At 45.7% G+C, this 12,629-nt stretch overlaps 1 protein-coding gene across 3 annotated transcripts; it reads left to right on the top strand.

Annotated features, from left to right (window-relative positions):
• The first annotated feature begins 3,860 nt into the window (after nucleotides 1-3,860).
• Nucleotides 3,861-12,437, top strand: taf15 (TAF15 RNA polymerase II, TATA box binding protein (TBP)-associated factor). 3 transcript variants are annotated; one of them, XM_061682186.1, is made up of 16 exons: nucleotides 3,861-4,003; nucleotides 4,681-4,714; nucleotides 4,810-4,843; nucleotides 5,385-5,475; nucleotides 5,566-5,638; nucleotides 5,785-5,918; nucleotides 6,000-6,207; nucleotides 8,239-8,273; nucleotides 8,799-8,831; nucleotides 8,992-9,101; nucleotides 9,289-9,418; nucleotides 9,511-9,606; nucleotides 9,683-9,752; nucleotides 9,837-9,922; nucleotides 10,015-10,156; nucleotides 10,696-11,915. In XM_061682186.1, exons 1-16 carry the CDS (start codon nucleotides 3,994-3,996, stop codon nucleotides 10,718-10,720), a joined length of 1,311 nt encoding a protein of 436 aa, XP_061538170.1. In that variant the 5' UTR covers nucleotides 3,861-3,993; the 3' UTR covers nucleotides 10,721-11,915. The 3 variants fall into 3 exon arrangements, with proteins under 3 accessions (XP_061538170.1, XP_061538171.1, XP_061538169.1); XM_061682185.1 differs by lacking the exon at nucleotides 10,696-11,915 and adding an exon at nucleotides 12,049-12,437 and having other exon boundaries at nucleotides 3,862-4,003; XM_061682187.1 differs by lacking the exons at nucleotides 8,239-8,273; nucleotides 10,696-11,915 and adding an exon at nucleotides 12,049-12,437.
• Nucleotides 12,438-12,629: the final 192 nt, after the last annotated feature.

The raw sequence follows: 12,629 nt of genomic DNA, 5'->3' as shown, positions 1-12,629 counted from the left end.
ATATATATTTGTCACAAGAGGTGTTGGAAAAGTCACTGAATAGTGACAAAATCAACACTGTGCTTTTGTAGACGTTCTCCTGTCTGTTCGGAGCCACTTTCGTAGTAGCCTATATTTACATTTTTGGGGAGTACTGAGGAAAAACAGAAGAACATAAAATAGTTAAATATTTGGATTGAGGTAGTTTATGTAAGTTTTTTAAACTAAAGGTTTTTCACATTTTACATAGACTTAATTATTCAATTTGATTTTATTTGTTCTTGCACTTTATTGTTGTTCTTGCTGTTGCAGAATGTTAGGCCTCAATGATATTCAATATTCCAATTAATGCTTTTTCACTTGGAATACTGTGTGAAAATCCACCCAAGTTCGGTGTGGGAGTGTTGTGTAATGTTATTATTTATTATGCTCATAAATGATTCGACTATCCGTGGGCAACTCCAGAGTGGAAGAGGTTACAACCCCTCTTGAGAGGACTGGTACCAGAGCCCAAGCCGTGTGTGGAGGCGAGCCTGACTATATCTAGTTGGAACTTCTCGACCTCATACACCAGCTCAGGCTCCTTCCCTGCCAGAGAGCCAGCTTCTGTAGCCGGGGATCGGATCGCATGGTCCTTGCCTTCGGCCGCTGCCCGGCTCACACTGCACCCGACCCCCATGGCCTCTCCCACAGGTGGTGAGCCCATGGGAAGGGGGACCCACGTTACCCTTTCGGGCTGTGCAGGGGTGCAGGCCCGGCCACCAGGCGCTCTCCTTTGAGCCCCACCTCCAGGCCTGGCTCCAGAAGGGTGACCCGCGTCTGGGCAAGGGAAAAACGTCTTCCTGAATTGTTTGTCATCAAAGGGGTATTTGGAGCTTTGCTTTGTCTGGTCCCTCACCGAGGACCCGTTTGCCATGGATGACCCTGCCACGGGCATAAGGCCCCAGACAACTTAGCTCCTAGGCTCATTGGGACACACAAACCCCTCCACCACAATAAGGTGACAGGTCAAGGAGGGGTATACTTATTTCCCACCGACTCGCCGCCTGTACGTTGGGGTTCACCCCGGTGGCCTGCTTCCGCCTTCGGGTGGGGAGACATGTCCTGACTGTTGTTTGTGCCTATGCACCAAACAGCAGTTCAGAGTACCCACCCTTTTTGGAGTCCTTGGAGGGGGCGCTCCTGCTGGGGACTCCATCGTTCTGCTGGGGGACTTCAATGCTCATGTGGGCAATGACAGTGAGACCTGGAAGGGCGTGATTGGGGGGAACAACCCCCCCCCCCCCCCCCCCCCCCCCCCACAATATCAGAACCCGAGCAGTGTTCTGTTATTGGACTTCTGTGCTCATCACAAATTGTCCATAACGAACACCATATTCAAGCATAAGGGTGTCCACACGTGCACTTGCCACCATGACACCCTACGTCGCAGTTCGATGATCGACTTTGTGGTCGTGTCATCAGACTTGCGGCCGCATGTCTTGGACACTCGGGTGAAGAGAGGGGCGGAGCTTTCATCTGATCACCACCTGGTGGTGAGTTGGCTCCGATGGTGGGGGAAGATACCGGTCCGACGTGGCAGGCCCAAACGTATTGTGAGGGTTTGCTGGGAACGTCTGGCAGAATCCCCTGTCAGAAGGAGTTTCAACTCCCTCCTCCGACAGAACTTTGCTCATGTTCTGGGCGAGGCGGGGGACATCGAGTCCAAGTGGACCGTGTTCCGTGCCTCCATTGCTGAGGCGGCCGACCAGAGCTGTGGCCCTAAGGTGGTCGGTGCCTGTCGTGGCGGCAATCCCCGAACCCGTTGGTGGACACCAACGGTGAGGGATGCCGTCAAGCTGAAGAAGGAGTCCTATCGGGCCTTTTTGGCCTGCGGGACTCCTGAGGCAGCTGATGGGTGCCGGCTGGCCAAGCGGAATGCAACTTTGGTGGTCGCTGAAGCAAAAACTTGGGCGTGGGAGGAGTTCGGTGAGGCCATGGAGAAAGACTTCCGGACGGGTTTAAGAAAATTCTGGTCCACCACCCGGCGTCTCAGGAGGGGGAAGCAGTGCACCATCAACACTGTGTATAGTGGGGATGGGGCGCTGCTGACCTCGACTCGGGACGTTGTGAGTCGGTGGGGAGAATACTTCGAAGACCTCCTCAATGCCACCGACACGCCTTCGCATGAGGAAGCAGAGTCTGGGTTCTCTGAGGCGGGCTCTTCTATCTCTGGGGTTGAGGTCACCAAGGTGGTTAAAAAGGTCCTCGGTGGCAAGACCCCCGCGGTGGATGAGATTCGCCCGGAGTTCCTAAAGGCTCTGGATGTTGTAGACCTGTCCTGGTTGACACGCCTCTGCAACATCGCGTGGACATCGGGGACAGTGCCTCTGGATTGGCAGACTGGGATGGTGGTCCCCCTTTTTAAGAAAGGGGACCGGAGCATGTGTTCCAACTACAGGGGGATCACACTCCTAAGCCTCCCTGGTAAGGTCTATTCAGGGGTGCTGGAGAGGAGGGTCCGTCTGGAAGTCGAATCTCAGATTGAGGAGGAGCAGTGTGGTTTTCGTCCTGGCCGTGGAACAGTGGACCAGCTCTACACCCTCAGCAGGGTCCTCGAGGCTGCATGGGAGTTCGCCCAACCAGTCTACATGTGTTTTGTGGACTTGGAGAAGGTGTTCGACCGTGTCCCTTGGGGGGTCCTGTGGGGGTTGCTTCGGGAGTATGGGGTACCGAACCCCTTGATACGGGCTGTTCGGTCCCTGTACGACCGGTGTGAGAACTTGGTCCGCATTGCTGGCAGTAAGTCGGACTCGAGGGTGAGGGTTGGACTCTGCCAAGGCTGCCGATTCTGTTCATAACTTTTATGGACAGAATTTATAGACTCAGCCGAGCTGTAGAGGGGGTCCGGTTTAGTGGCTTCAGAATTGCATCTGTGCTTTTTGCAGATGATGTGGTTTTGTTGGCTTCATCAAGCCGTGATCTCCAATTCTCTCTGGAGCGGTTCGCAGCCGAGTGTGAAGCCGCTGGGATGAAAATTAGCATCTCCAAATCTGAGACCATGGTCCTCAGTCGGAAAAGGGTGGCGTGCCCTCTCCAGGTCGGGGATGAGATCCTGCCCCAAGTGGAGGAGGAAGTATCTTGGGGTCTTGTTCACGAGTGAGGGAAGAATGGAACGGGAGATTGAAAGGCGGATCGGTGCAGGGTCTGCAGTGATGCGGACTTTGTATCGGTCCGTTGTGGTGAAGAAGGAGCTAAGCCGAAAGGCGTAGCTCTCGATTTACCGGTCGCTCTACGTTCCTACCCTCACCTATGGTCACGAGCTGTGGGTCGTGACCGAAAGAACAAGATGCCTCCCGGACGCCTACTGATAGAAGCGGCCGAAATGAGTTTCATCCGCAGGTTGTCCGGGTGATAGATATAGGGTGAGAAGCTCGGTCATCCGGGAGGATCTCAGAGTAGAGCCGCTGCTCCTCCACATCAAGAGGAGCCAGGCGAGGTGGCTGGGGTATCTGATTCGGATGCCTCCCGGACGCCTCCCTGGTGAGGTGTTCTGGGCTCGTCCCAGCGGAAGGAGACCCCGGGGATGACCCAGGACACGCTGGAGAGACTACCAGGACACGCTGGAGACACTACGTCTCTCGGCTCGCCTGGGAACGCCTCGGGATCCCCCCGGAAGAGCTGGATGAAGTGGCTGGGGAGAGGGAAGTCTGGGCGTCCCTGCTAAAGCTACTGCTCCCGCGACCCGACCTCGGATAAGCGGTAGAAAATGGATTGATGCATGATTTGACTATCAGTGGGGATGTAGCGCCCTCTCTCGAACAGTAGGTGGCGGTAGTCAAATGTGGGTTTGCATGTGTGACACCTGTCTGAGCTTGTAATAGAAGAAGAAGAAGCAGAAGCTCCATAAGGGAAGTGGAGCAGCAGCAGCGGGCTGGCCTAGCAGCACTCGATCGAGTGGCGCTGTGTCACAATCACCGGGGGATTTTAACGGATTCTCAGGAGAAGCACGCAATCTAATTTTAAGATAGCACAATGGCCACCGGTAAGAATCTTTTTTTTTGTTTACCCTGTAATTCGATAAAATGAGGATTGTTTTGGTTCATGTGTATTCGAAATGAAAATGAGCGAGGAGTCGCTTGCTCACCGCGAGGCCTAAGTTGGGGCCCCGTCTACTTCTTGGATTTGTCATCTTGAAAATCCGAACGACATCGACCTAAATGTTATATTTCGTAACTTTTGAATTTACGAGTGCAGTTAAGAAGTTTGTCGTCTTCTACGTTTTTCAACTTCCGTTTTTCTCTGATTTATCAAGTAGGCCTTGTAATGTCGTTTTTCGCTTGCTAACTCGGCCTACGGCTCCGGACGGTTTACATATGCATGAATGTCTCTTTGTTTATAACGCGACCGTTGTCTCCCGTTTAAAGTCAATGCATGTGAATGCTGACCTGCTTTACCACACAAATATGAGCTGTTCCATTCCAGCCCGCGCATCCGGAATTGATTGTAGGGGTTATTTTGTTAGAATTGGTTCATTTTTAGATGTCAACGTCTGCGTCTAGCCAAGGTTTAGTCGTAGCCACATTTGACCGCCATTTTCAGCGGAACAGCGTGAAGGCGTGCTCATGCATGTGCCGCTGTTTTACTTGAAATTCCAGATTCCTCCTTCATTTTATTTTATGAGCGAACCGCATTTAAATATAAATATTTTTGTTTTCCCAGATTCGGGATATGGACAGCATGGTGGCTCGCAGAGGTAAGGTTCGGTCCTCTTTGAGAAACATTATCATTACCATAATGTGAAGGTTTCAACATCTATAAGGGTACTAATTTGCTTCTCTTGTCTTCCAGTTACGGTTCTTTTGGTGGTCAGCAGGGTAGTCAGGTAAGATCTGCATTTACCATTTGATTACTTGGTATTCGATGCATCTCCAATCGTGCACCTAATAGGGATAAACTCATTATCGGTGCTGATATTTGGCGTGTAAGACTTTTTTCATTTTAATTAATAAATCAGAATGCCAGAGATCTATTTACAACGGGGTCATCTTCAGGGACCCATTCATTTAAATTTGCACTTTATGAGATGCTGCTGAGCCTGGGAGTTCCCTGCAAAAAAATTTTTTTTAAATAAAGGTGTTTATTATTTACTACGATTTTTAAAAAAGTGTATAAATCTGAAAAGCTGTTTAATAAACATTCTTAAATGCATTTAAAAGCAATTCATTGTTAGTTTGTATTCATCAAAATTTTGACAACAGTATTTTCCCTTTTACTGCAATTGAATACCTCCTCTAAATATTAGTTATCGGCCTCATTGACAATTAATAATAGGTACCGATACCCATTGTTAATTGTCAAGGAGGGGGAAAAACACATTGATCTATCACTAGTATTTAATGTGTGTCCTTGCTCATACTTTTTAGACTTATGGTCAAGGCCAAGGAAATGGTGGCAGTGCTTACGGGGGACAAAGTTATGGTGGTTATGGTAGTCAACAAGCTGGAGCAACACAGGGTAAAGTATAATGATTGGTGTGAAAACTGGATTGACTTTGTACAAGGCTGAATGATGGTTAAAAAGTTTTTTTTGGTTTTTCTTTGACAGAGGGATACAGTCAGTCTCAGGCAAGCTATGGGCAGCAACAGGCCTATGATAATTACGGACAGGAGTCATCTGGGTGAGGCTGCTAATTAAACAAGTGTTGGAACAAGATTGCTTTTGATTTTTTTTTTTTTCTTTTACGTGCCTTCATGACCCCCTCATCCCATTACATGCCACGTCAAACAATAAAATCTTAACTGACTGATTTGTGTCATGGTACAGTGAAAAGTCATTCGGACAGCAGGCATCATATGGTGGTCAGGGGCAAAGTGGAGATGGCTTTGGTCAACAAGGGTCATACAGTGGCCAGGGACAAGGTGGTGGAGGCGGTAGCGGTTATGGAAGATGGAGTGAAGGTAAGGATTACTCAATGTATAGCTTGTCTTAGCACTAAGAACAGCGGAGCTTATTTGTCTGTCTTTGTCGGAATGTGATAGGTGAAAGTGGTGGACAGGGTGGCAGGTATGGCCGTGACCAAGGAGACCGGCCGGAGGGAGGCAGCGGCTACAGAGGCCGAGGTCGTGGCGGCTACGAACGTGGCGGCTACGACCGAGGCGGCTACGAACGTGGTGGCTACGACCGAGGCGGCTTCGAGCGTGGCGGTGGATTTGACCGTGGTGGACGAGGCGGACATCCTGGTATGGGGTAAGTTGCACAGTGCCACTACCCCTAAGGTACTTTTATGTTTTGCAACATGGCATATGACTTTATTCATCAAACTTAAAATCAACAGCATGCATTACATAAGCCCCGAAATCCTGAATTCTATGTGGTTCTATTAATAGTCTTAACTTGTATACAGGGGGTCATTGGTTTATGATATAATGCCGTTCCTGCAGCGATGGAACCTCAATTTGTGAACAAGTTGGGACGCCCCATAATCTTATCACTAACCTACGTTAACAGTTGTAAAATAGAAATTGGCGTAGTTGTTTGAAAAACACTTCTTGGTCATAGGTACAGTATAAGACAATCCAATGAAAAATGCTAAGTACAGTGATGACTTGGAGTGCCTTTATCACATCATAACGTATTCCTGCGTCGCTGTGCAAACTAACTCATTTTGCGCAGTTCGTAACCTTGTCATTTGTATGAAAAACACTTCCAGGCGATAAATGTAAAACAATCAAATGGAAAGTTGGTAAGTATGCGGTAATTGTATGCCTTCTCGTGCCGTGTGACATTTTTGTGCCATTCGTATCTTTGAAATGTCACACGTCGGGACCGTTGTTAACCCGTGACCCTCTGTATTCAATACCCTTACAAAGGTTAAATGGTCACTTCACACTCATAACTGCTGACTTAAAAATGCATTTCAAAAAATCTCAACCTGTGGGGGGGGTGTTGTCATTATGGTGATGTATGGTGAAACAATGGTGCCAACACTACAGCTATAAATAGGAGTTTTATCAACATGGAATGAGCCATCATGCCTGACATGGGGGACAATCAGTGGAGCGTTTCACATTTTTAAGTTGAAATGCTTATTTTATTAAGCAACCGTTTTTGAGGATAAGAGGTCAAGTACTTACAAGTACTGATGGTAAATGGACACATGCAGTGTGCTGTATTTGCATATTAAACAATAATGCACACTTTTAATTCTGTTTTTCCTTGGACCTTTTTTTATTCCATCCTTTCTATCCAGTCTCATTTCTGTGAAGCACCACACAGTTTTTGACACTGCACAAGGTTTCTAGTATGTCAGCAGTTTCACATTCTATTTTTCTCCACTTAGATACATAAGTCCAGACTAGAGAACATGAGTCACATAAGCAGTGTAAGCCTTTGTTGGCTGTCAGCAATTGGAGATGTGAGAAATGACTATTTATCTTTTTTAAAGCTTTTTAAAAAAAAATATTTTTTTTTATTTTTTAAACATCGTTGGTGTGTTGCAAGGCAAACACTGTCACTTGAATACATGACACAAACACGCAGGTGTGAGATTTGCGCAAATAAAAATGCACGGCCAAGGAGGAGCGTTAACATGCCAATAACTAAGCCTTTCAAGGTTCCTATGAATCTAGAGAGGAAGTGTGTGAAACACTTTGGTCTGTCCGTGTTCTGAGGATCATGTAGCTTTTGAACAAGGGACTCTGGGCTGAAACGCTGCGGTTAGACCTGGAACGACGTCGGCAGCTGCTTCGCATTCAACAGGTTTCATTCAACTATTGTATGTTTGACAATGGCCAACATGTGTGTTCTGTTAACATGGATCTACATTTTATACTACAGGTGTTGACAGTGATTGAACTATAACAAGGACCTCAGTTAAAGGATGTCAAAACCGCACTCAGTGGAAGATTGCGTATCAAGCCCTTCTCACCAATTTGGCCCCTCACGTTAAAACACAAATTTGACTGACTTTGCCATTTCAACACAATCCAAGTTCTTTTATATTATTTTTTTGAATGGAAAACGGCAACAACTATCAAATTGGTTAAACTCGTGTGATTCAAGCGACGTGTGATAACTGTCTTCACTCGTCTGCCTGAGTCTCAACTACCTGGTCATCTGTCCACTGATAATTGTCAAAGACTAACACACCCCGTGTGAGACATTTCCACCATAGTCACACATTCTGGCAGGAGTGCATACTGGTGGGATGTAGGGGAGCTTTGAGCTCTCAGTTGGGACAAAGGAAAAGCCATCATATCTCCAATTTTTCCTCTGCAGAGGTGGTGACCGTGGTGGCTTCAAAAATTTCGGTGGTAAGTGACGAGCATCAGAACTGTGTCGGTGGGGGAGGAAAAAAAACTTGAGTTAGCACAAAAGGAAAAATGGGGATAAAACAACTCTGACTGCCACCAATTTCATGCCCAGATCGCAAGGGATTCCACTTACTGTTATTCGGATTTCTCTTTAGTCTACAGATACGGTAGCAGACATGGGATGGGGCCTGAGATGTAAAATAATGGTAATGGTTGCATGAAGACAAGGCTTTATTATTAACATGGCAGGTGTTCCCAGGATGAAGAGGTAAACTTTCTAGAACTTGAAAAGTTGGTTTAAAAAAACAAAAAAAAACCCAAAACGGAATGAATCTCTTCTCGTTGAAAGGTGACTCTGAGCCTTCGGTATGAAAAGTTGAAACCCCTAACACAGAGCTATAAACATGGACTTTCTTAAATTTCTATATTTTTATACTCTGCTAGGATGCAATTTATGTAGTGTGAGCTTGCAGATGTTAAAGATCCCTTGCTCATGTGCTCTTCCTCCTCTTCCCTGTTTTCCAGGCTCTCGAGACTATGGCTCAAGGGATGAATCGGGTAAATGTCAGACTGTCCTTGATATTAAAATATTGATTGCACTGACTCCTCACTATTTAAGATCAAAATCACTAACAGGATTAGGTTGAGTTTTCTCTTAAGACTCTTATGTTGGCTTGTGTGATCATTATTGATGATTTGCTTCCACTGTCTTCCACAGGTGGAGATCAGGACAACTCTGACAACAACACCATTTTTGTCCAAGGCCTGGGAGAAGAAGCCACGGTTCAGGAAGTGGGTGACTACTTCAAGCAAATTGGCATTATTAAGGTATTGAGTTGGTTGTTTACACTGGCTAACCTTTGTTCATTACACACAATCTTGCCATCCCAAATGTGTTCCACTGCTGTGTGTGATGAGTCAAGACTGGTTTTTGATATTTGAAGCACTTGATTACAAGAACAGCCGCGAGTGTACCATACATGGGAATAGAAATTGTGAACTTTGACACCTTCAGGTGAACAAGAAGACTGGTCAGCCAATGATCAACCTCTACTCTGACAAGGCCACCGGTCAGCCAAAGGGCGAAGCTACAGTCTCCTTTGATGACCCGCCTTCTGCCAAAGCTGCTATTGACTGGTTTGATGGTAATGGCACGCACACACAGACCAACATATACAGTACCTGCTAATATTTCCATCTCTCGGCATCTTCTGACTGATCCTGTATGTCGTTGCAGGCAAAGAGTTCAATGGCAAACCCATCAAAGTGTCATTTGCCACCCGCAGAGCTGAGTTTACACAGCGAGGCGGAGGACGAGGGAGTGGAAGAGGAGGTCGGTCGGTAGAGGTAGCAACAAACATTTCACACATCCACCTTCAATGTTAACATTTCCCCCCATATTGTCTCAGGTTATAGAGGTCGCGGCGGTGGAGGTCCTAACTTTGACATGAAGGGAGGAGACTGGCCTTGCCCCAACAGGTTTGTCTGCGATGGACAACAAATGAGCGCACAGGATACAAATCTGATTTACTCAGATCATCCTCCGTTCTGTATTCTCTTCAGCTCCTGCGGCAACATGAATTTTGCACGGCGACAAGAGTGCAATAAGTGTGGTGCCCCCAAACCTGGAGATGCAGGAGGATTTGGAGGTGCCAGCGTCTTATCTCTCGCAGTTGTCATCTGCTGTCTTGGTTACATGCATGCACATGTGAAAAGTTGAACTAAATCAATTGTGTTGCAGACCGTGGCGGCAGAGGTGGTTATGGTGGCGACAGAGGGGGTGGATTCCGTGGTCGTGGAGGATTCCGTGGTGGAGACCGGGGCGGCTTTGGTGGTGACCGTGGTGGTGGAGGATATGGAGGGGGATACAAAATGGGAGGAAGGTTGGCATTTTTTTCCCTTCAAATAGCAGAAAGTCATCTCTGCTGTTTAAAAACAAAATGCATTTTTTTTTTTTTTTACTGATATTAAACAATGTTTTACTTGGTTGAAATAATTAAAATAATCAAAGTGAATGAGTAATAACAATATACACGATAGCGTGATATCGTAAAATTAAGTGCATCAATATCACCGTGGTCTCGTCTAAGTATAAAATATTGAACTGCTGTGTTTAAAAAAAATTTTGGGGCCAGACATATACGCAGACATACCGCTTAAACTGGTTGCTATAGCCAGACTACAGAGCTTAACTTCCTCATTAGGAGTATAAGCGCACCTGATTGGACATGTAACCCATGTGGGCACATCACAAAAAATACACTGATTGGCTGGCTGGCCCAAGTGAGCAAAAGGCTGCGTTGGGAGGGATGCAGAAACTTCTTTGTGCCCAGAGTCCCGCCCAAGGCTACAGCGTAGCCGCTATGCCAGTCTGAGCGTCGCGACGCAATCGATTGTGTAAGATGCGCCTTTTTGTTCGCAGCGGCCCCCGTCCAAGCAAACGCTGACCCGCGGCCGGGCATCAGCTGCTAGTGGACCTCCACTTCGCGAAGCCGCAACCCGGTCGGTGGCGACCGCCACCGGGAAGCCCCGCTAGCCCGACCCGCCGTGGGCCGCCACCAACAGCTCCTCTTCGAAGAGATGATCCGCCGAATTATTTAATCATATTGTCACAGGAGCACTCTTTAGTAGTATACTAGTGAATAAACACTCAAGTCGAAAGTCGGTGAAAGAATATCACACTAAGAGAGAATAACGATTTCGACTCCCCATTACATTATCCCACTGCAGTACATTACCGGAATCCAAAAATGAAATATTGAAAAGGGTCCACTCCATACAAATACATATATCAATACAAAAATAAATCTGACATAGCTCTCTCCAAATGAAATATCCACATTTCAAATGAAAGCGTATTACAGAGGCTGCTCAGCTTAATAAATAATTTTACATTATCACTCAGTGGAGGAAAAGAAACTTAAGGATACTCATTCCCTTAACAGTGCGCCTGCGTTTATGACTTCATTTGAATTTCTGGACTCAAAAGACATCACTGTTAGTCGGCAGTATCCAATTTCAAATGTTATTTAAAAAAAATAGGACAATAGAAGAATTTTTTTTAAATTATTGAACAGACAATTTCTCAATGGACAGTTTTGTTATTGTGAGCTCATTATTTCTGCAGCAATAATACTGTTTTGGAGGTAGAGTATATGAATGTAAATATTGGATGGACAGGGATAGAAGTGCACGGTAATATGATTTGAAGTTCTTTTTCACAAAAACTTGTGGGAAAACGGACAAACGACTAAAACCTATTGAGTAAGACTTGGCAAGAGCAAGGGAAAAACAGATTTTTCGGTTCTCTTGCTTTCGCCTCTTTGCTCCACCCGGCCGTGAACCTTCCTGCAATGCCATGAGTCGTCTTGCAATACCGTGCGCTTTCCCCCGATATTGCACTAATTATCGTACTGTGATAAAACCGAACCGTGAGATGTAGATATTGTTACAGCCCTAGTAATAACCGATGTGTAGATTCAGCTTCCCGTGCCAGCAGAGGGCATCCCCCACTTAAGCTTTGTGAAAGACTGAACGGTGTTTTTAAAGTTGGAGTTTGGTATAAAAAGCAACAGTTTTACTGTGTGTTGTGTAAAATGTGAAATGACAGGGATAGTAATTTTATAAGAATTTTTTTTTTTTTTTTTTTTTTTTTTTTTTTTTTTAAAACCTTGTCTAATGTGAAAATAAAGATGGCGGGTGCATTTTTGTTAATGATGGATCACACTCCCACCCTCCCCACCCAACTTTAAAATATGAATCTTATGTCTTTCAGAGGTGACCGGAGGGATGACAGGAGAGAGCGGCCATATTAAAGTGTGGCGGAGATGGACATCACTCCAGCCACAGTACAACAGATTGAGAGCTTTGTCAAAGTGGGATAAAACAGACATTTTGACTTGTGCCCCTTTTTCATAGACTGCAGCGAGTCATTAATATTATTCCATCTATAATGTGAGGCAGTTTGTACTATGACAAGGACTCATTGGCTGTGGCATGTGCTCAGATGGGTTTGTTTTATTTCTTTGTACATCTTTTAATTTTTTTGTCCTACTCTAGGCGCAGATGTGTGGTAGACTTCGTACCATTGTTTTGTATGAATGGAATAAAGTGTTTTACTTTTTCTCCCCCCCCCCCCAAACGAATATTAAACTGTGATCTTTCTTTTTGTGTTCTATGCTGTTATTCCTTTAAAGTCCTTGGAAGGGAATGGAAATCTTAAGAAAAACAAAAGATGGACTTTATAATGCACACAAAATAAGATTAACAATTTTTTTTCTTTTTTTTTTTATTGGGCACAAAATATTAAGATGTTAGATTACCAAAGTGCAATTGTGTGCTACGGGTTAAAATTAA

Source organism: Phycodurus eques, chromosome 7 (genome assembly GCF_024500275.1).
Source record: "Phycodurus eques isolate BA_2022a chromosome 7, UOR_Pequ_1.1, whole genome shotgun sequence".
Classification (NCBI taxonomy): domain Eukaryota; kingdom Metazoa; phylum Chordata; class Actinopteri; order Syngnathiformes; family Syngnathidae; genus Phycodurus; species Phycodurus eques.
Note: the sequence above shows the minus strand (reverse complement) of the source record. Positions and strands in the feature narration are given on the sequence as shown.

Bases quoted from the DNA above. Each gene is read 5' to 3' on its own strand.
- taf15 (XM_061682185.1), top strand. The intron at 8,832-8,991 runs GTAAATGTCAGA...TGTCTTCCACAG, and splicing joins TGGCTCAAGGGATGAATCGG to GTGGAGATCAGGACAACTCT. The intron at 9,607-9,682 runs GTCGGTCGGTAG...ATATTGTCTCAG, and splicing joins ACGAGGGAGTGGAAGAGGAG to GTTATAGAGGTCGCGGCGGT.